General features: G+C 40.3%; 3 protein-coding genes across 3 annotated transcripts in view; all 3 read left to right on the top strand.

Moving 5' to 3' along the window:
* Positions 1 to 1,641: 1,641 nt before the first annotated feature.
* Positions 1,642 to 14,297, top strand: irf6 (interferon regulatory factor 6). Its single transcript, XM_036152163.1, has 8 exons — positions 1,642 to 1,921; positions 2,274 to 2,456; positions 4,256 to 4,451; positions 4,529 to 4,627; positions 4,715 to 4,981; positions 9,548 to 9,940; positions 10,667 to 10,785; positions 13,299 to 14,297. Exons 2-8 carry the CDS (start codon positions 2,283 to 2,285, stop codon positions 13,527 to 13,529), a joined length of 1,479 nt encoding a protein of 492 aa, XP_036008056.1. The 5' UTR covers positions 1,642 to 1,921; positions 2,274 to 2,282; the 3' UTR covers positions 13,530 to 14,297.
* A 3,467-nt stretch (positions 14,298 to 17,764) lies between these two features.
* eps8l3a (EPS8-like 3a) overlaps positions 17,765 to 23,302 on the top strand; it is a gene marked incomplete in the record, with an annotated part of 32,156 nt that continues 26,618 nt past the window's right edge. Inside the window, 5 exon segments of the mRNA XM_036151960.1 lie at positions 17,765 to 17,893; positions 18,431 to 18,507; positions 18,603 to 18,676; positions 18,764 to 18,828; positions 18,910 to 19,004. Coding sequence (XP_036007853.1) covers positions 18,446 to 18,507; positions 18,603 to 18,676; positions 18,764 to 18,828; positions 18,910 to 19,004 — 296 coding nt within the window.
* The window catches only part of LOC118567100 (interferon regulatory factor 6-like), a 16,024-nt gene continuing 11,736 nt past the window's right edge, over positions 19,015 to 23,302 (top strand). The window contains exons 1-6 of the mRNA XM_036151211.1: positions 19,015 to 19,068; positions 21,634 to 21,783; positions 21,866 to 21,930; positions 22,019 to 22,128; positions 22,415 to 22,542; positions 23,011 to 23,085. Of these exons, the coding sequence (XP_036007104.1) occupies positions 19,015 to 19,068; positions 21,634 to 21,783; positions 21,866 to 21,930; positions 22,019 to 22,128; positions 22,415 to 22,542; positions 23,011 to 23,085 (582 nt within the window). The remainder of the gene's footprint in view (positions 19,069 to 21,633; positions 21,784 to 21,865; positions 21,931 to 22,018; positions 22,129 to 22,414; positions 22,543 to 23,010; positions 23,086 to 23,302) is intronic.

Raw genomic sequence — 23,302 nt, 5'->3', positions numbered from 1 at the left:
CTTTATGACCACAATGTAGGCAATTTCTGATGGCTACTTCCAGTTTTGTCACAAAACTAAATATGTTTTGTACCGGTTTATTTAACATGACAATAAATTCACTTTATTGATCTAAACAGTCACCAGGCCTTAATCTAAACAGCACCTTTAGAAGATTGGCATAATTGAGGCACAGGTGATAAATCTGCCACAACTGTGTGATGCCAGCAGGCCAATATGGACGTAAATCCTCTCAGGAATGATCCTGACACCTACTTCAATCCACAACACAAAGAATTAAAGTGGTTTTGAAGACTTGTTGTTCATTTTTAAAGCCTTACATGATCCAGTGAGGCTCTGTTATCTCTAACCTGTTTGAATCCGATAGGAAGAGATGCAAATCATCTGAGAGGCTGCAGTCGGCTGACAGTACGATGATTCGCTCTGATCCATAACAACCCACACAATCACCCCTGAAGGGCCTTCCAACGTCCATCCCCATCTCAAAACAGACAAAAACAATCATTAGCATCACAGACGCGTGGCAACGGGCACATTATGCTCAAAAGACAGAAACTAAAGGTGGAAAATACGTGAACATAAGGGGGCGGGCTCTGCAAGGTTTCAGGGTGTGGTTTTTTGTTATTGTCAGCCTGGTTTGGCTCCTTTTACTCACAGAATCATCACCAGCTATCCATCAGCCCTGTGTTACCTTAAAAAGCTTTCTCTGTGTTTCTTTGAAGTGGAAAATCCCGCTGTCTCTGTCAGCCAAGCCAAGGTTGCAATGAGTGATGTCTGCTTTCCCTAGAATATCTAAATAGAAACAAGCAGAACATTTACGGATGTTTTAATATCATTTAATTACAGAGGGTGTCTGAGCAGGTCCAATTAGACAGTCAAGTAGACACAAAGAACATAGAGAATGTAGAATATTGTAAATGGGAATTTATGTCTGTATGGCTGTTGGTCTCACATTTATTTGTTCTATTCCTATTATTATTACTTTTTTTGTATTGTCTGTCACTGTTGTTGTCATTTCCATGGTTCCCTTAAAGCATTTGCTCATCGTTTTTTTGTCCCTCTATTGTTGTTGTATGGCCTTAGAAAGTGAGTCTGATGTACTTCTGTCCTTTGCACACACAGTGATGGTAATTTTAGTAATTCTGATCATTTTTAGCCTTAATCCTAATAAAGACTTCTACATTGATTATTGAGTAGGATGCAAATATAAATAATATTTGGGAAGCCATCTTAAACATAATGCAAAATAAAAAGTTGTTTACAGTCTAGGCTCCTAATTGTGTGTGTGTGTGTGTGTGTGTGTGTGTGTGTGTGTGTGTGTGTGTATATATATATATATATATATATATATATATATATATATATATATATATATATATATATACGTGTGTGTTTGTATAATCTAATTTAAGATGTCTTTTGCCAGTAATGCTATGTAATATGTAATTGTTGCTATAATTAGGAAGTATTTTAGTGTAGGAGTACATATTTCTGTAATTGTTCGTGGTCGGATCAGGATTCCCTTTATTTTGCACTGAAACACTCACATCCTGTCCACCTCTAGGCTCGTGACAAACCAGCGCTGAGCTGCTCGGAAAGGTGTGTCACCGGCGTGACGTCACGCATGTTACCTGAGTTTCGGTGAGGAGGGAGAGAGGAGGTGGAGAAGGGGGGTGGAGGGCCGAGCTGAGTTAAAAAAAAAAACCCGACAAAAAAACAAAACAACAACACACATATCGGCTCCTCAGAGTCAACTTTGATAAACTTTTATCTAGTCGTCTTTTATCTGCCTCTGTCTGAGTTGACCTTGCGTGGAGTGCGTCTGTACGGGGATTTTGGACCCGCACGCAGGAAACGGACGACTTTCTTCCCAGCTGCCCGACAAGGAAGGGATTTGCTGCAGCTTCCTGCTTCGGCACAGGTATGATTTTGTCGCTGTTTATCAAACGCGTCTGGCTTTTAACTTTTTCTCTCTCTCATGTTTTGCCGCATTACTGCCGCCTGCTTGCACATGTAACCCTATTTTAGAGATAATTCAGTTGCACGGTGTTAATAAGTTAGAGGCCACCTCGCCTGTCAGGGGGGGAAGCCAGGCAGTTTCCAAGCGTTTGGAAAATCCGGATTTGCAGGATGTCAGTGAACTGTGCTGTGGCATTGTTTGTTGCTATTGGCAGTTTGGGGGAAATTGACGCACCACACAGGGCGGACTGGCTGGTTTATAGACGTCTGTGTGAGCTTTTTTTTATTATTATTTGTTTGTGATCTGTATTTAGTCGGCCAGGATGGCGGTCACCCCTCGACGCGTCCGCCTCAAGCCGTGGCTGGTCGCCCAGGTGGACAGTGGACGGTACCCGGGTCTGGTCTGGATGGACAGGGACGCCATGCGCTTCCAGATCCCCTGGAAACACGCCACTAGACACACGCCTCAACACGAGGATGAGGACACCATATTTAAGGTTAATCATTATTTCGTTGTGTTTTTAGATCCAGTTGTCTGAGCGACACGTGCCAAAGGAAAATCAAGTTTGGATTGAGGCCCTGAGAGGATTCCACCTGGGGGCCCCATTTCCACTTAAGCCCACTTTTGACCCCCACTTGTTATTACCCCCGCATCTTTATTGCTGCGTTTGACAGAACAAGTTATGCAGAGGTTTTTGTTTGAATTATTTTTTTTATAAAAAAAAGAAAGAAAAAAAAAGAAACTATAGCCTGTTTGTTATTTGGACGTTTCTCCCTTGTCTGTGACTGCCAGTCAGCTGGTTTAAGAAGGGCTCCTACACTTTTTCCCTTCAGTTGCAATTGACAAATCTGGGTGTTTGGAAATATTTCTGGTTAGACAGACATGACACATTTGCCACTCGTGGCCAAACAACTCTGTATGAGTGATATTTTTGATGAGTGGCAGTATACATAAATTATTGTGCATTTTTGTTTTAGTGTGCCAGTTTTGAGTACCTACCATTTACATTCGAGTAACATTTTATTTATATAGCACCTTTCACAGATAAAATCACAACGTGCTTCACTAAACACATAAGAAAAACTAAAGATAAATAAGCATCACAATTAACCTGAAACGCGTGATCTCCACGGGTCTTAAACCTTGTAGGTGGGACTAACGGTAGTCTCTGATCAGCTGACCTCCGAGCTCTGGCAGAAGACTGGAGTTTTAAACATATCCAACAAATATTGGAGGGGCATTACCATGCAGGGTCCTGAAAGTTAAAGCACAAAGTTTAATATGAAACATAAAATATGAAACCTAAAATAAACTGTCAGTAAAGCGAACGACAGCATAAGAAGACTTTGGTGTGTCAAGATCTTCAGCGGTCACTATCTAGCCACTCGCTTTCAAAATTTTCTGCAGAGGCTGTTTTAAAGCTACATTCGGCAAACTATTGCTGCAGACTGGCACCTGGAGCAGAAAGCCTGACTAACCTGTTAATATTATTATTACTATATTTCCAGTGTCACTCTATAAACAGCACAGTAGCTGAAAAAAGTACAGGATTTGATGCAATAATAAAAATGTCCAATGTTTATTAAGCAGATCAAAGAAATAAAGAATAAATGAAATAACATTATCACTATACTAATAGCAAAAGGCATATTTATTCCTGTTTTTAAATTAAATTACTTTGATTGTGTTGTCAATATTTCCTGTCAAAGTTGTGGTATATGTTGTGGTATTTGTTACAGAGAGTTATCATACCATGAGAATTTTATACCGATCCATAGATAATACCAGTGATGAATTAAATTTATGTATTTCTCTGACAATCATCGGCATCAGCCACTACAAATTATTTATTTGGTTAAAATACACCTTAAAACCATATTAATGTTTTCAAAGTATAATTTAGATGTTAGCTCTATTAAGACTTCCTGGGCTCAGAAGATAGTCGGGTAAAAATTATCAGACATGATATTTGTTGATCTTTTCCCTTTTATTCATATAAATGCTGAATTTATTCATTTTAGATCTTTTGAGGGGTCTGGTGTTTTATTTTTAAAAGATGGAGGTAAATAAAATCCAGCCATTGCCATCTGCAGTCAATGAAGTCAGCTTTTTTCCACCATGTTGCACATTTCAACCAAAAAAATTTCTGTTGAACGCCTGTTATATTTTTGGCACATATTCCAATCAATGCCACACCAATTAGTAAACATTTACAATGAATACAAGGTGCAGAGATGTGTGAATGTTTGCGTGGCGTGATGTAACGGCCCCCGTGTTTCTGACTGTTCCCTTCAGGCCTGGGCTGTGGAGACCGGGAAGTTTCAGGAGGGAGTTGATGAACCTGATCCTGCCAAGTGGAAAGCTCAGCTGCGATGTGCCCTGAACAAAAGCCGGGAATTCAATCTCATCTATGACGGCACCAAGGAAGTCCCCATGAATCCCTTAAAGATATACGACGTCTGCGACATCCCACAGCTCAACAATAACCAAGGTGAGCGCGGTTCTTTTTGATGTTTTAACGATTTCGCTTGTTTTCCCATCTCTGAATGTTTATACTCGCCCTGACAGCTCCTTCAGATGCAGGATCTCGCACTCCTTATGATGAGGATTTTGGAGAGGAAGACGTTCCAGACACGCCAGAGTCTCTTCCTCCATATCCATCCAACGGTGATTGTTTACATCTTTAAACATCTTTTGTAAAGATGTATAGGAAATGGTTAAGATGGGGTAAATTGTTTCTCTTTCCTCTTTTAGGACCCAGTCCTCCTCCACTTAATATGTGGTCTCCGATGGGCTCAGACTCATCCATGCAGCCTCCCAGCTGTCCACCTTCCAATGAGGTCTGGCCCAAAGAGGAGCCTGTAAAAATCTGGCCCAAAGAGGAGCCCGTAGATGTAGAGATGCCCCCCACGAACCTGGATGAACTGCCCCCTGCCCCTCTGCCTGACCCCATCCTGCATCCCACTCCTCTTCCTGATGCCTTCTTTGCCTCTCCGGAAATGTGGATCAGCTCTCTGCCAAGTTAGTGTGAACAACTTGTGTTTCCGTGCTGAAATAAACGGGCAACAATTGCAGTATTTTCCCTTCACCAGTAATTGGTGTAGTGCGGTTTAAAGTTTAGCTCCAGAAGTTTGCTAAAAAAACAAAAACAAAAAAATTATCTGATTTATTTTTGTAAAGTTCAGCAAAGCGAGGCACTGGAAAATGAAGAGGGTATGAAATGTTAATATGCTGATGCTTTTCTGGATCACTTTCTCTAAAACAGATATATTTGATTTTACTTTTGGTAAATGATTAACTACTCAAGGCTTTTACACAATTCTTTTTTTTTTCTGGGGATTACCTCAGTAGGCTTTTTTTTATAACCTGACTCTCACCTGATGGATGTCGTTCCGCCGAGCTCCACACGGCTCCACACATCCATCTGGACTTGCTGCCATTGGGGGGGATTTCAATACCACATAAAATGGCTGAGCCTATCAGGACCTCTGGGCGGGATTTTTGTAGATGTGATGTATCAGAGAAGCAACTGTTTGGATTCAGACAACAATGGCGGCACGCAGCGAGGAAGCAAGCAGAGAACAGATGTTCCTGAGTCCCCGTGTTGGATGACCTGTCCCCGGAAATGTCTCCGATTTCGTTGTATCATGATGGATTAAAAGAGTTTAATGCAACAGGAAGTATTTACCCGGTCCTGCCACTGTCCTGACGTAGTAGAAGAGCTGAGCTGAATACAGTTTTCTCGCCCCTTCGGCTTTGCAGATCGGGCAAAACAAACCAACTCCCCGACAGAGACGGTCCCTGGTTTTCATTAGAGACATCTACCCGGTAACATTGATGCTGCTATTCCATCCATGTTGTCCAATCTACTGAATATTAATTCTTTAAAAGACCATCAGAGAACGGCTTTTAAGGCTTTCGTTAGTGGAAACGACGGTTTTGGTCTCATTGTGAGTGGTTCAAGTAGCACGTCAGTAAAGATGAAGGACAAGAGGTTTCTCCAATCATATGCAAGGATTTTTGATAAGGCTCCTCCTTCTGAAATGCATCTCCAATGGAGCAATCCCAGATGGATGTGTGGAGCTCTGAAGAACGAGATCCATCTGTTGAGAGTTAGGTTAGCTGTTTTATGCAGCTAACCTGAAATCATCTAACATCATCTTAACTAGGATGCTAACATGGCATATCATCTATTTACCTCCTTTTAGATATTAATATGGTTTTATGCGGTGAAATGACTAAATCGTCTGCATATGTACAGTATTTAGTTTTTTTTTATCTCAGTGTTCACAAGCAGCAGGTAATCTATTAATAGACTTACTAAAGAAAACTGGGCCCAGTGTAGAGCCCTGTGGGAAACCAGCGCAGAAACATGGGGAGTTACAACTGTGCTCTCAGGGTCCCTCATTTTCCTGTCTGCTGGCTTGTGTGTTTTGTTTTTAAACTGGAACTGCAGCCTCATGATGTGCAGTTATACACAGACAAAACTGTCTCATACTAAAGTGGCTAATTATATAAAAACCTGTTGAAATGTTCTGTAGGTCAACAGTCCTTGCTCAAAGTAGCAGTGATTAAGAAAAATCCCTCTGGTGGATTTATGCTGCATGCCAGATGCTGATAACTCCCTGCAATGGCACTTTAAAAATACAAAATTATCACTTTTTTAAAATAGTTCAATATTGTTGAAGGGAGGTTCTGTTTAAAGGAACACCAAATTATATCTGACCTGCATAATGTTTTTCCCTTTCAAGACTTCTTGTGTTGCCACACTTGAATATTTCTGGTGTTCAAACTAATTTTAAAATTATAAAAAATAACTTGAGTAAATACAGAAAGCATATTTATAATTATTTTGTTTTATTGATGGGAAAATATATGCCTTTATCTTAAAAGGTAATCAGATTCAGTTTATTTTCCATTTGCAGTATAAAAAAACACATTGTAGCTCAAGTGCACAATTTGACATTTACACAGACAAAGGGATGAAAACCATAACCATGCATTCTAACATGACGAGATGGGCACTTAAAAATCTAAAACAAATATTAAAACCCTAACAAGTACAGTAAAACAAAAAGCCAAAAGTGCTTTTAACGGTTATCATAGAGTTTTTGTGTTTAAAATCATCACAGCTTCAGGAAAGAAGCTTTAATTGTAGCGTAATGTCCCGTATATAATTCCTCGATAGCGCTTACCCGAAGGGAGAAGTTCAAACAGGTTTCTGGCAGGATGCAAAGGTCCCTTAATGATGGCTAAAGCCTGAGAGCAAAGTCTTTGTTGATAAATGTCCTCCAGAACCGATAAATCCTCACCAATAATCTGCCTGGCAGATCGGACCACTTGGTTTAAACATTTCCCTTCTTTAGCAGAAACATTTCCAAACCACACTGATAGCCTTTGATAGAAGGCTTTTCTACTGCACCGTGGTAGAAATTTAACAGAATATGATTATCGCTGGTAAAATCTTTCAATTTACGCAGAAAGACAAGCCGTTGTCAAGACTTTTTGATGATCACGTTAGTATTCAAATTGAGCTGAGGTAATTTGACAAAGAAACGGCAAGAAGACAAGAGACAGAGTGGCTCATAGACCCTAAACATGCTCAAAAACAATAAAAAAAACCTGAAACAAAATAATTTGTTTGATATGAGACATTAAAATGTGACAAAAAAGCAAAGATGTGTTACCAGGCCTCTAAATCCAGAGTAGTTGGTCTTGGAGGCTAAAGATTATGGGTAGTCTGAGAGGAAAAGCAGATTTTTGTAATCTCAAAACAATATCAGTTATAAAAAAAAACACGTTGCATTTAAGGTTAGGATTATTTACACAAGAAATGGAAGTCGATAGCTGTGCCCTTCTGATAATCTGCCTATGTGAAACGCGTTCAGAGAAAGACATAAAGCATTTCCTTCAGAGTAATTGTCTGGTATAAAGGTAAAGTGATTTTAAAAAAGCAGAAATATGATAAAATCTATTTTAATGCTTTTTTATTTGTATGCATTTATTTTTAGACCTCATTTTCTGACGTTGCTCTAAAAGGAAACACTTGTTCCAAACTCGGTACTGGTCTCACACATAAAGATCAATGGTGGCGTTGTGCCTTCTCTTTGTGCGTAAAGTCTCAAAATCAAGCATGACAGCTGTTTAATCGCTCGTTTGTCTCAAAGCGTCCCCTTAAACCGCTATGGCTGCTCATCTGTCAGGACAGTAAAAGTCCTCTTTGGTCTTGGCTTCACCCTGTACGACAAACTAATCTAAATAAAGACGCCGTGAGAATTAGCTACTGCAGGGAAGATATTGCCAACTAAAAACTTTTTAACAAAACCTTGCTTGAAAATAATTCAAAACAGCCCCTTGAAGAGGTTAGTCACCCAAACAGAGGCGAGATGGTGCTGCATCAGAACGTGCTCACAGTCAGAACACGTGCAGAGATTAAGAGATCAGCTAAATGAAACCTGTTTTTTTTAGGACAGGACGCGCATTACATGCCAGTCTGGCTCTGGTACTGCCTCCCATCATGGTGCCTTTGCATAGCAGGGGCACATCAGGCCCAGCTTAAAAAGTTACTTCCAAAAGGGCTCAAATTGTGAAAGAGATTCAGTTTTTCTTAACAGCAACAGTAGGTTACAAGAAGAGAAAGCCTATGCTAATTTAACCTGACCCTAGCCATATGTATTTCGCTCCGCCTAGCTTCACTCACATACATCTGGGACACCTCCATAGGAATTGCCTTTTTTTGAAGGCTGGGCCTTATCAAAAATCCTTGCATATGATTGGATAAGCCACTTGCTATTTCAACCACTCACACCGTGACACTGTGAGAGCGACGCAGGAAAAAACAAAACTTTATTTTTTTTTTTAAATGTGTTTGGGGCTCTAGTGGCACGCGTTTTATTGACAGTGAGCTGACAGGAAGAGGGGGAAGACAGGCGGCAAAGCGCAGCGGGTCGGAGTCGATCTCGGGCCAACCGCGTCGAGGACTAAAGGCCTCCTAATATGGTTATCGCTAACCGCTAACCGCTAACCGCTTCGCCACGGGCGCCCCCGGAAAACAAAACTTGCCAAATCCGGTCGGGAGAAGGGTGAAAACATCGTTTCCACCAACAAAAGCCTTCAGAGCCGTTCTCTGATGTTCTTTTAATGAAACAATATTAGGTAGATTGGACAACACGGAAGAAATAGCAGCATCAATGTTAACGCTTGCTTCTTCGATGCGAGCCGCTATTGTCTGAATCAAAACAGTCTCACGTCACGGTCGCTTCTCCACTACGTCACATCTATGAAACTCCAGCCCTGCGTCCTGATTGGCTGGACAATAAAATTGGTTTGAGAAATCACTTTCAATGGGAGATGTCCCAGATGGATGTGAGTGAAGCTAGGCGGAGCGAAATCAATCTAGCTAGGGTCAGGTTAGTGCTAATTGGTTTTAGTTCAAAATGAGCATGCCGCTTTATTTGAAACATGCAGAGCTTTCATTCCACTCTACAGTAAAAATGCATTTCTCTGCTTCAGAGTCAACTGTCCCTTTTTTAAGTTGAAGCTTGTAAGTTCGGGATCTCTAACGTTTCTCCTGTTCCCCCGACCCAGTGACAGACCTAGAGGTCCAGTTTCTGTACAGAGGGAAGGAGATGTGTCCCACTGTGACGGTGAGCAACCCGCAGGGCTGCAGGCTGTTCTACGGGGACCTGGGGCCCATGGTCAACCAGGAGGAGCTGTTCGGCCCCGTCAACCTGGCACAGCTGCGCTTCCCCACCACGGAGCACATCACCAACGACAAGCAGAGGATCTTCACCAACCGTCTGCTGGATGTGATGGACCGAGGTCTGATCCTGGAGGTCAGCGGACACGATATCTACGCAGTGCGCCTCTGTCAGTGTAAGGTGTACTGGTCCGGCCCCTGCGCCCCAAACCCGGCGGCGCCAAATCTCATAGAGCGGCAGAAGAAGGTCAAGCTCTTTTGTCTGGAGTCATTTCTCAGCGGCAAGTACTATTAACATTTTTTTTAAAAGCAATAAGTATCTTTTAGACTTAGACAACTTTATTTGTCATTTTGTATGTACAGAGTGCATACAGAACAAAATTTCGTTGCAGCTTGTAAATTACAGTATAAAGTGCAGCAGTGATTAAAAAGTAAACAATTGAAATGTAAACAATGCAGGAGAAAGAAACTATGTGCGATCACAGTGTTAATTATGCAAATTCACGTTGATTTGTCCTGAAGCTATTTCTATGCTGAGTGGACAATGAGTAATATCTATCCACACAGCCTGTGCCTACCTTAAGGAATAGTGACAACAGGCTTTATACATTGTCTGGAAAAATATTAGGAATTTTAAGTATTTGTAAGTATTTTCAGCTTCTAGATTAATATGGAAAAATATAGCGATTTACAGATTTTACGGTTTCATTTTCTAAAAGTTGAATCCGTTCATCCAGCATCAGTCTTTTGTAATTTATTCCTCTGTCTATCCACAAATCTGTTTGTCTGTTGTCCATCTATGCATCCATCCATCTGTATGTTTGTTGTTCGTCCATCCGTGTTTTTCATCATCCATCCATCGGTTTTCCGTAACTTCATTGTCACATTTGGCTACAACTCTAGATGAGTTTTGGCATGAGAAATGTGTAGGAACCCTGTCCTGATGACGATTTAGATTTAATCTAATCATAATTAAAGAGTTGTTTGTGTGTTGTTTTGATGTGCAGGTGTGGTAGCTCATCAGCGTGGCCAGTCAAGCACCCCTCCTCGTTTTGAAATCAGCCTCTGCTTCGGGGAGGAGTGGCCTGATGGAAGACCCACGGAGCGAAAACTCATCATGGTCCAGGTAGGAAAGAAAAAAGGTTAAACATTCAAAAACTAAAAATATCTTTTTTAAATATATTTCTTAAAAACCTGGGGAGTCCTCACTTCCCCTCCAGCTACAGGGTTTTTGCTGTTCTTCATGATGAAGGCAGGGGTTTGTTATTCTGGATGAACTTCACCAGCAGGTCTTCCTCTCTGGGCTTTTCATGCTTCGTTTGTCTGAGGGGTCAGATTTCTAATCTGGGAATGACGTCACCACCGAATCGGCTGTTTTCTAGCTGGAAGCTGAAAAACCAGTAGGATGTGCTCATACTTGTCGTCAGCAACCAGCCTTACTGCTATTAGCATCTCCATTATATGCATTCAAACCCGATAGACTGCACGGCACTTTGAACGGCACTGCAATAATGAGATACAGAGTCAGAAGTACAAATATTTTATCCAGGTGTCTTGGAGATCTTTTTCAACTTTGCCCGACATTCTGTTTAGTTTTCTAACTTTGAAATATGAAATCTTCTGAGTACAGATCAAAATGCAGCAAATATATAAAACCTGTAGGCGCTTTTAACTGGAGTCTACTACATTTAACTTCAGGGAGCGTGGATTAACCTGTACACTTTGAATGTGAGCTATTTATAGTTTAGAGACGCCATATTGCAGCTTACAGCAGGACTCAGCATATAGAGCCAGAGAAATCCATTAAGCAGGAAAATCTGGTTTTCAAGCCAGAACGGATGGATTTCCTACACGTTGACTCCTTCTCCAGGAATTCAAAGCCAGCCTGCCTTATTTGTACGGAGAGAAGTTTTGAAGAGGCAATGTGGAGGGTTGCAAATGAGACAGGATTTTTACTGCTCTCAGCAGCTTGCAAATGAGTGGACCCTTGGAGTTTCTTGGAACATGGGCGTTTCACCGACTCAGCCATTGTTAAGGAGTGCATGAATGCTGTGGAGTAAAAGCTCACTGGAGGGAAATTAGAAAGAGGAGTGAAGCAAATCCGCTCGTCAGCATCATCCACAAGAAAAGTTCACCAGATGAAACAGAAGGACGGAGCTATTCATAAGACACCGTGCAGACTCAGTCGACTCAGCTGGAAACGAGTCGACTGATGGATCTGAGTATGCACAGACAAGATTAACGATGTTTGCTATTGTAGTTTATATGTAACTTTTTTTCAAAACTTGATTATTTCATTTAAGCACATTTCAAGATAGATTTAAAACACACCAAACAGAATTATGTAGTGTACTGTAATATTCATTATTGTTAGTTTTTTCCTCTGAACCTTTGCTTTAGGAACAATGATCCAACCAGTTTTTAATCAGTTTGGGGTTTCCAAACATCAGTTGTTTTACGATTGTCCCATTAAATTACAAATTTTAATCACCTTTTTCCCCCTGATGACAAACGATATGATGAGTGCTCATTTTTATCTGATTCTTGAAGAGCTCAGTACCCACATATGCAGCCATGCTGGGCTGTGTTTAGCAGATTTGTTTGGCCTTCATTCGAGGACACCAATAAAACCTTATTGTGTTAGCAGTAGCAAAATCTCTTAATTTGAGTACATTTCAGCTTTAGTGAGGAAACAAACATTTCTTAACAACTCATTGGACGATGGCTTAAAGGCATAGAATTATTTTTATTGCAGTGTATGTTGCAATGACAAATAAAGATGATTTGATTAGATTTTTTTTAAAAGTTTAGTCTTATCTCAACAACCCGCTGACACGTAATCAGCACCTAATGGTTCTGGAGTATCGCTGTAATGCCACGTTTTTCTGCAATTCTCCAAAAGTGACATTTGGAGAGATTTTATTTTCTTTAGCATCTTCTTCATTGTGCATGAATGCCAGGCAACCTTTTGCCCCCTTCCAGCCTTGTTCATCACAGTTTAGGTAGTTTTAAACTATATTTATTGCTCTGACTTTAGACATGGGCAAATTTTATGGAGGAAAACTTTTATTGTTGCGATATTCTGACTTATGAAGATAAATATAAAATCATGGATTTCCCATTCTGAAGAGGGGCTAGGTTAGATAGGGTTCTCGGTTACATCATCGATACAACAGGAAGTCATGGATTAGTAATTAAATGTTTCTCAACACTGATTTACTGTTATAAAAAGCAAATATTAAAAAACATAAAAACATTGTATGAAATTGTAAGAGGTGTCAAAACATAATAATTTATGATATTCAGGGGATGTTCCTGAAAATGTGAATAAAAATTCAACCATCAACCTGAGTAATTTTGTAAGTATTTATGCTGTATTTAATTAACAAGTTTTTAACCAAAAAATACTTATGTTGAAGATGCTACAGTAAACCTTTTTGTTCTTCGTCCTTTAACTAACACCTAATCTCACTGGCTGGTTTGGCTACAATACAATAATCTTCTGGCCATTTTTTATATAAAAAAAGATATTTAAGCAAAATTAGGTTCCAGTATAAATGTAAGAAGTAAATGCATGTGCACTCATCAAAATAATCAGCATCCTCTGCTTTCCTCTCTTACTCTTCTCCATCCTTTCAGGTCATTCCTGTGGTGGCTCGGATGATCAGCGAGATGTTTTCCGGAGACAACAACCTTTCGTTTGACAGCAGCAGCGTCCGCCTGCAGATTTCAATCCCGGATATAAAAGACAATATAGTGACCCACCTGAAGCAGCTGTACTGCCTGCTGCAGAACCACCAGGGCCAGGATGCGTGGGCTCTGCCCACCAACGCCGGCCTGAACATTGCCCAGGCTCTGCAGACTCAGTGATGCTGTGAACCAACTATACATCTCCATATTACTCACCACTTCAGGAGCTAGCTCCTCTATTAGCAAAGTACTTATGTGTTATCCTGTTAAGAAGTGTGTACAATTTACTGTAGGATTTATGTGCTTTTTAAGCTTTTTCTTGTAAAACTGTGCTCTATGGTAGACGTAGCAGTGTAAAATCCCAGCCTTAAATCCTGCACCTGTCCATGCAGAACCTGCAGATAGTTGGTGATTCTGCGGGCCAAAGTCCGTCTTGCTGCAGAGGAATATTTATCCTAGTTAATCAGTTACAGATGTTGGCCTGTGTAGTTTTTTATCTACTTCCAGTATGTGATCACCTGTCTATCAGAGAGGCTGTTGAAACGGATCTCATTTTCTCTACTAAAGTTAACTTTTACACATTTACATCTAGCAATAGACTAGAAAATAGAAATGTAAATAACAGCGAATTAAAGTTGGGATGAATATAAATCTTTCCGCCGCACATCTAAGAGTATAAGGTCCAGCCCCCCTGACTAAGATCTAATATATCAGCCCTTGAATTAATTTAAAACATTTTTCCTCTGTAGCATTTGAAATTACCCAACACTATTCAGATACACAGATCCTCTTTTTGTTTTTGTTGGGTTTCTTTGCACGTTGGGGTGATGAAATGTTTTATGGTTTGCTGAATGTATTTGCCCTGTGATTGCATGTTTATTTTATCAATAAAAAATGCCTTTAAACACATTTTTATGATTACCATGTTACTTTGAATTAGGCACAACCAATAACAGTTGCACAATAAAAGAAATTCTGTACTTTAGCCCATGATTTGCTGTTATTGTTTGGGAGGAAATGTGCTAATATAACACTGCTGATCTGGTTTCAGTACAACATGACGTAATGTGTTTGAGTCCAGAGGCAACACCTGAACAGATTAAACTAAATTCAAGATTCAAACCCGTGCTAACAGTTGTGTATGAAGGAAGTTACACCCTCTGGTTTTAAAATGTTTTAAATATAACTTAAAAGTGAAGAAAACCAAAACTCACAAGTTCCACATATTTTTCAATCAAAGCAAGGTAACAGCAGTAAAACGGCAAACAAAAGTAAAATATATTTCAAACAAGTTTTGAAACTGTATCTACTATATTTTATTTCCATATAGCTTTTTGTTTTACAGCTTTATTCCTTTTTTACAGCATGTCTTTAATACCCAATTCCGCCTCTGAAGGGAGTTGCCTGAGTCAGTGAAGGTAATTTTTCCAGTTTGCAAAAAAAATAAACACCAGCAGGGCACGAAGTCCAAATTCATTAAAGTATTTTCTGTTCTTAGGGGGAAAAAAAACAGCATTTTTCCTATGTAATTAACTTTAGGACTAATTTGGATAATTTCTTTAGCAGAATTGCCATTTAAAATCAAAGTCAAAACACATTTATTTTTATAGCACGTTTCAGTGACGATTCAAAGTACTGTACAAGAACGGAGCACAAGAAGAGAGAAAAATACTTTATTCGCATAATAAAGGCAGGTAAAGAAAGGGTTGACTACAAAGTTAAGCGAGTGATGTTTCAAAAAAAAAGTTTAAATAGATTTAAAACAGTTGTGTTTAAGGATCCTAAATCTCTGAAGGCCTGAGACGAATGTCAAACGTTACAATAGCAAATATGTAAATTATTTCTATCCTATACTTGTTGAGGGGAAACCTTCATTAAAAGCAACGTTGCAGCAGAAGTATCTACGCAGTTTGAAATCCTTTAGGTACGTCGCTTAGGCAGAAGAGACAAATGTGAGTTGGCCGTAATGCATGGCGCGTCGTCCAGAGGCAACCAAACAATACTAAGTTGTTAGCACAACGGTGAAGAGGAGAGTATTTGCAGCATTTTTAAACTACCGCAATAAGACAACCATGAACGTGGCCGTTTGTCTAGGTTTAGAGAAAAAAAAACACATGAGGTCAACCATCAGACGGCTTAAGCTTGGTCTAAACTGGACAAAGATCCCAAACAACAGAGAATCTACAGAAACAAGATCAAGGTGTTGCACTGACCCAGTCACAGTGTGACCAGATTAAAGGAAAACTTGGGATTGACACACAGAAAGGAGAATAACAGATAAACTGATTCAGATGATAATGACTCCAAGGCGGCTCGACAAGACTTAAACATTTTTGGATACTCATCACTGCTGCCATTTACAGTGCCATGGAAATCTATTGATGTTCATGATCTTTTATCAGATTATTGTCACATTACAACCTCAAACTTCAGTGTTTTTTTTTGTATTTATGCCACACACTTTCCGTTTTGAGATGATGGATTGAACCGAGCTGTGGCAGATGTTCTAAGCTTGAGATATAGTTTCATAACCCAACCCACAACTTTATCCCCTCACTTTAACAAGGTATCAGAAGAAAGGGGGCCAGGAAACACATGTACACCACACATTTCAGATCAATTTTTCTTAAAAAAAAAAAAAAAAACAGAAAAAAAACACGCATGTATAATGTTTATTTATTTTATAAAATGAAAAAGCTTCACAGTACTTATACTTTTGCCTGGTACTGCTGGTAGGACATTTACCCAGATTTTTTAAAGCGCTGGATACATTTTGTAGCCCAACTTTACATGCAGCTGTAAGGATTTTTTATTTGTTTATTAGGTTGATTTAGCCTCAGACTGTGTCTCTCTGTTTTCTGGTGCTTTTGTTCGATCTGAAGCTAAATATAGCCCCGCTGTTAGTTGTGTTTGTTACGTCAGGGAGGAATTCTTCCTGGTTAATGTTTGATCAACTGTGAGCATATAAAAGCAGAAGGTGGAGAGATGTTGAGTCTATATATTAAAGGTTTGATGGTTAACATAAAATCACTGGGCACAATTTAACTCAGGGATGGCTTCTTTCCGAGAGCTATCACTGTAGCAAATAAACACAAAACAAAATGAACCTGTCTTTCTGAATTCATACATATACTGATCATATTGACATTGATAATGTGAAATAAATAAAGAGTAATTAACCAAATACACAAAATGAATTGCTTCATATCATGTTTACCATCTTGACTGCTTTCTTTCTTTTTTTCGTTTTTTGCTTTTTCTTTTTTTAATCTTTTATATGATCTTTTCATGTCCGTTTTAATTTGCACCAAGGGAGTTGCGCTCAGATTTTGTTGTATCCTCTACAATGACAATAAAGTCTATTCTATTCTTTTCTAAAATAATCATGTTTTCATCACTGTTTACTGTTGCTGATGTGAGGAGCTGTCATGTTGGATCAGAAAATCTGCCTTAAAAAATTTCTCTGACTTCCCTGGTTGGAGGTCCGACTTTAGGCGCCGTTCCAGTCGGTTCTTCTGAATTGGGAGTCAGAATTTAAAAGTTTCGACTGCAACTGGAACTCAGTATGAGCAAACATGCCGTCCATGGGAGAGTACCAAGGCAAAAGAAACCATGACTGAACAGACGACAAGGGACCACACTGGCCAAAAAAAACTCTTGATGGTCTCCAAGACTGCTGGGAAAATATTCCTTAGACTCAGGAGACAAAAGTTGAGCTCTTTTTTTTTAGAAGGTGTGCATCCTGTTACATCTGCCATAAATGATGATCTGGGCTTGTTTGCTAAACAACTTGCTGTAATTAATGGATGGATGGATTCTGCTCTAGAAAGACCTGAAGGCGACTGTCTGGCCATCAGTACTTGACCATCATCTGAAGCACACCAGCAAATCATAACCTGAAGGGTAAAAAAGGCACAAAGGCCACCCAGTGATCCGAATTAACACAATTTCTGCAAAGAAAAGTGATTGAAATGGCTCTGTGGTGATGTAAAAGCATCAGGGCCACTCGTCACAAATTATCTATGGCACTTGTTGCTGCCAAGGGCTTCAGAAACAGTTATCAGGTTTGGGGGACACTTACTCATTCGAATACTGCCAAGTAAATCAAATAATATAAAACAATTTATTTCGTATTTACTCAGGCTACCTTTGATGTTAAAAGGATAAGTGATGATTTGAAACATTTGGGTGTGAAAACCAATCTGTGAGGCGTAAACAGTTTCCTCACAGGACCCTAATTCGCAGTCTCCGTGCTGAAAAGATGAGCAAAAAACGCACAAATAAAATGTTGACAGTCTGACTCATTCCCTCAGAGGGAGAGATCTCTTAACCTTTGTGATGCCACACCAAAGCACACACCCTCATCTGAGACGAGTCGTTCGGCTACCAGCGGTGGACTTTGTCCTCCTCCTTCATAAAGGAGCTTTGGGCTTACGCTGTCCAAGCGAAGGACTAAAATGTGAAGCGAAGCTGCGCCGCCGCTACTAGACTACTGTAGATGATACCGGAGGAAAACACCCAGATTCAGCAGGCGAACGTTGAAGGTAGGAAATCTGAGAGTAAATGGCAGCAGTGTGAAGACTTACCCGATGTCGTCCAGGCAATTAGAATGTTTTTTTTTTATTATGTTCTGTAATAAACCTGCATCCGGAGCAATGTTTTTGTAGACTTTAGGAGTAAAGTGTTCCTCAGATACCAACGTTGTGTGTTTTTCTTGTATTATACTAGTGTTTTCAGGTAATTGGGAACAATGGCTGCGTTTTTTTTAAAAAACATAACAGTATTTGGAACCTTTAACTTAAAGGCACAGCCAAACCACTGAACTAAACCTGTTGTTTATTGATTAATCAATGCCATCTGTAGGTCAATGAGGTGAAAACGTAGAAAAACACCTTTTTCTTGACTTTTGGGTTTTTAAATTGTGTCTTTTGAGTCCAAACGGAACAAAGTGGGATATTTTCTGACCTAAGCCAACATTACATAATAAAAGCACACCTTGATTTATGGATTTATTTCACCGTGCTCTTGAGCCAGCACACACACCTCATGGCTTGGGATCCATGTTGTGTTTGATCCGCCAGGTGTGTTAGGACAAGATGTTCAGGAGCAACAGCCCGTATGGCTCCGAGACCAACAGCTTCGCCTCCTTCCAGTCCAAGTATGTGTTTTATAGCCTAATTGCCTGAAATCCACCCCGGTCGTTCACGGCCTGCATCCTCAGCTCTGGTGTTGTGTTGTTTCTCTTTGACACAGTGGCTTCTCCACCATGGATGACTCCTCATCCCAAATATCGAACATCTCGAGACCCAGTGCCAAGTCGCTTTATTGTGAGTGACCCCTGCTGCTGTGAACCAGCGTTCGCACCTATTCATCGATCAATAATTGCTCACGGTCCTGCTTTATGGTCCAAACAGTGCAGAGGCAGCAGTACGCAGCGTCAGTCAACAAGATGATGGAAAAGGCGGAGCACAAAGTGGAGGTATCACCAACAGCAACATTTACAGTAACTTCATGAGTCACGTTACGTCTCCGTGACTCGTTAATGCTTCATCTGTTGCAGCACTTGTTCACCTGCGACCTAAACGGGAAGGATCTCAAGAACATCGCAGACTGCGTGGAGCGTCTGAAGGTTCTGGATCACACGGGCGGTATTTGGGGTCAGGACATGATGCTGGAGGTCCGCGGCGCCGATCTGCTGCTCATAGACTTCGAAACCAAGGTGATCTGAAGGGTGTGATCCCCGTATGCACAGTTAAAAATCGTAAAACCTTTAGTGCTGAACATAAAAACTAGAGAAATCTAAATTAAACCTAAAGCGTTCAAGCTTTCTTCACTTCGGTCAGGTCACACCCCGCTCCATGTAATGTTTTCTTTTTTATGTAGACGACCTTGCTAATTCAATTCAATTCAATTCAATTTTATGTATATAGCGCCAATTCATGAAATATGTCATCTCAAGGCACTTTACAAAGTCAAAATCAATCAGATTATACAGATTTGTCAAAAATTTCCTATATAAGGAAACCAGTTGATTGCATCAAGTCCCGACAAGCAGCATTCACTCCTGGGGAACCGTAGAGCCACAGGGAGAGTCGTCTGCATTGTACATGGCTTTGCTGCAATCCCTCATACTGAGCAAGCATGAAGCGACAGTGGGAAGAAAAACTCTCCATTAACGGGAAGGAAAACCTCCGGCAGAACCGGGCTCAGTATGAACGGTCATCTGCCTCGACCGACTGGGGTTACAGAAGACAGAGCAGAGACACAACAAGAGAGACAAAAAAGCACAGAAGCACACATTGATCCAGTAATCCGTTCTACATTAGATGGTAATAGCCGGTGATCTGTATTTCCTGGATGATGTCACAGTTAAAAGAACGCCAGACCAGGTGTACCTACTATGAAGATAAAAGAGAGAGAACAGAAAGTTAAAGCAGAAATGACGACACGCAATGCATAATTGAAGAACAGTAGAACTCTATAGAGTGAGAAAATTAGCTTCTTCTTTTAAAAACAAAAAAACAAAAGCCAATGACATAGAAACCAGAAATATAAAGTATGTAAAACTGAACGATGAGGCTGCTTCTCCACACAGTCCTGGTCGGACGTTCACATACTGCTGTAGGTTTTATTCGTATTCATTTGGAGTCTTTAGAGATTTCCTTTATCAGTTTTTCTATCAGAGAGGTAACGACTGTACAAAATGTATTATAGTCTTGGTTTCATTGTGGGACCAAAAATTGTTCATATAACTACATCTATATTTGGTTAAATGTCCCTTAGCGCCTGATAAACACACGGTTCACTCGTTTCTGACAGATTAGGGAGCGATTCATTTAACTGGTTGTTTTTCTTGGAACCGACCTGGTTGTTAATCACGGTCCACACATTTTCAATAAGCCGGGGCTTTGGGAGCACCTTTCCAGGAGTTTGATGTTGGCCGGCTTTGTCCAAGGGAGACATTTTTAATGTCTCCTTCCTTAATAAATCCAAACATGGAGATGCTTGTTTTAAACCTTCCTTGCAGTTGTTTGTTTACGCAGTCCTTCCTGAATAGAGATTGGTTCTGAGAAATCATTAAAAAACCCAAATAAAATATGATTCATGGCAGAGATGAGTACCTGTAAACGTCTCACAAGAACTCTTATTTATTTCTGCTTTCTTCTTTTCGAGGCCACCGGGAGTTTTGAACCAGTTTTTGCTTTTACTTTATCTTGTTCTGAATGATCACCTATGGATTTATTTCAAAACTTTAGAAAATCTTCTTGTTTTTTTTCTTTTACATAAATTAGATTTAACATGTAAAAAAATTAAAAGGTTCACCAAATCTTCGAAGCAAAGTGTGATCCCACCGGCATGCAGGGACTGTGCAAAAACTAAAGGTATTGAATACAGTCATATTCAACAAAGTGGAATATTATTAAAAGGTTCATTTATTTCAGTAACTTAATGCGGGAGGGTTGCGCTTCCAACTCCCCAGTGTTTACAGCTCGGTCCTCCAATATATTCCAGAGAGATCACATCAGCATCTCATCATGATCCAGGTGACCAAGTACCCCACTCACACCAAGTGGAGTACTTGATTTGCATCTGATCCAGAATGCGTCCAGGAGGATGGGCCTCCATGTCCTTAAAAACAGCAGCGCTCCAACAGCAGGTTGCTCAGTGCAAGCCGCCGGAAATGACAAAGACTCCTGGATAGGAGAAATTCCGACGTGACATGTGAATTTCTCCAATGTGAGATCAATAAAGCCTATCTTATCTTATCTTATAGGTGTTGAAGTTGCTTCCAATTTCAGCCTGTTTGCTGTTGTGATGACCCAGATAACTGAGAAATTTGCACAGCCATGTAACTTAATTCCCTACAGGAAACACCTTATATTGGTTATTTACAAAGCGGAGTTTCCAAGCCTTTATCTTTGTTAGTTGTGATGATTTTTTTGCTTACAGCTAATTTAAAGACACCATTTAAGGTTATGATATTGCATCAGAACAATTTTTTTAAAAAGCATTTTGAATTTATATTTAATACCTGCTTAAAAGTAATTTTATTTTAATCTGAGAAATGTTAAGTACAAAAACAAAAACTTTGATGTTTTCTATTAGTTTTTCTTTTCCATCTGAACTTTTAAAGCATTGCCACTATTATTCACCATGGAGCCAGTATACCTTTTTTTTGTTCACACCACATCACATTTTGAGATTTTCTGTGGAAGAACAATCAAACAAAATTATAGAGTATGAAGGGGGGAAAAAAATGTGCACGCGTGTACTGTCTTGCCAGGAGGAGCTGGAGTCCTTTTCTTCCAGCGAGGTGAAGGAGATGAAGGCCTTGCTGGACTCTGAGGTGTTCAACTCTTTGCTCATCGTGTGCGTCCAGAGCAGGAGGAAACAGGCCACCACCGTCTTCTTGTTCCAGTGTGACGACGTCAGGGTGAGCGCACAGCTCTGGACGCTGCCTGCTGGTGTCTGAGGACAGAAAAAATAGAGATGTGAATGTTTTCTGTTGTTTCCAGGCCGACTTTGTCAAAAAGGATCTAACGCGAGCTCTGTCTCAGAAAAGTGACGGTTCGCACCTCAGGTGAGCTAAAGTCCACGGAGCTCTAAAACATCTGCGTGGGATTGTTTGTTTCACTCACTCTGCTGGCGTCTTTGGTTGTGCGTTTAAGGAGCAATGGGCACGTTGGGGGTGGACGTGAAAGAGCGATGCGGCCTGATAATCCCGCAGAGCAGAAGCCTGTGCATGAATCGGTGCCGCCGTGGACTGCAGCTGACAACCGTGAGATCAGAGTTTAAGACAAGAATGGCTCTAATTGGTCAAAAAAAGCAGAAATTGTTTCATCTTAAATAAATTGTGGTCACATTTAATCTCAAAACTAACAAATTTCAAGGCCATTTCTGCAAGCAGTGGTGCAGTCGTTGTATGTTCAGGCGACCCTACATACACATACCAGCCAATAATAGCACACAAAGAGCAGCTATAGTAAATAATGCAGTAAAATAAACACCTTCTGGTCCTCTAAATCTGTTCTAATCTACTCTAATGATCCTGTTTCATCATCTAGCTGAGGATGATTTTCCTGAGCCTGAACTGGACCCGCGTCGGTACAGAGAGGAAGAGGACGTCCCGTCACCAATGCCCACTCTTCCTTTACCTCCCCCTCGGCCGTACACAGAACTGGACAGGAATGTGGTGAGTTGCTTGGTGCAAGACTCGTAGTTGTTTTAGTCCTGCGTGGGGGAAATAATATAATAGAGAGAGAAACGAGGCAAACAAGGGTGTGATCGTTTTATTTTGCTTTCCTTCTTCCAGGACATCTTAAATCACATCGTAACCGACATTGAGATCTTCATGGGGAAAATATCAGCAGCAGAAGCCAAACACGGAAAGAAAAAGAAGAAAAAGAAAAAGGGAAAAGGTAGCTTGTTGTAATAACCTTTCAGAGAAGCGCCAGCTCTCCTGTATCCATTCAACACTGTGGGTTTGGTCTGTTCAGGTGGGGATGGGATGCCGCCAGAGGAGGAGTTTACAGACTGCCTCCATAAAATCAAATCTGGCTTCAACCTTCTGGTTTGTGTCTTTTATTCACACTGAGACGCCATCTTTGAAGTCCGCCTGCGTTCTTCATGCTCTAACGTCCGCTTGTGTTACGTTTGACAGGGGGAGCTCAACAGCAAGATCAGTAACCCCGGCGCTCCAGACTTTGTCCACTCTTTGTTCTCTGCGCTAAAATTCGTGAGTGGCTTTGTGTGAATTTCTTTATTTCATTTGTCATTGATCAGAACAAGGTGAAATCTTTTATAAGAAAATGTTTAATTTACACTCTGGGCTGGATGACGTCAGAATCTCACAAGGATTTTACTTTTTTAATACTTTTGTCTGCTTTTTCATTCATTTTTTCCAAACTAGCCCCTTATTGTGCTGTAGAGGCACATTTTCCCTCACACACATT

Source organism: Fundulus heteroclitus, chromosome 20 (assembly GCF_011125445.2).
Source record: "Fundulus heteroclitus isolate FHET01 chromosome 20, MU-UCD_Fhet_4.1, whole genome shotgun sequence".
Taxonomy (NCBI): domain Eukaryota; kingdom Metazoa; phylum Chordata; class Actinopteri; order Cyprinodontiformes; family Fundulidae; genus Fundulus; species Fundulus heteroclitus.
The sequence above is the reverse complement of the archived record's forward strand: the minus strand, read 5'-3'. Positions and strand labels throughout refer to the sequence as shown.

Coding starts and splice junctions, on each gene's coding strand:
- irf6 (XM_036152163.1), top strand. CDS start 2,283: ATGGCGGTCACCCCTCGACGCGTCCGCCTCAAGCCGTGGCTGGTCGCC. Junction 2,457..4,255: donor ATGAGGACACCATATTTAAG/GTTAATCATTAT, acceptor TGTTCCCTTCAG/GCCTGGGCTGTGGAGACCGG. Junction 10,786..13,298: donor GAAAACTCATCATGGTCCAG/GTAGGAAAGAAA, acceptor CCATCCTTTCAG/GTCATTCCTGTGGTGGCTCG.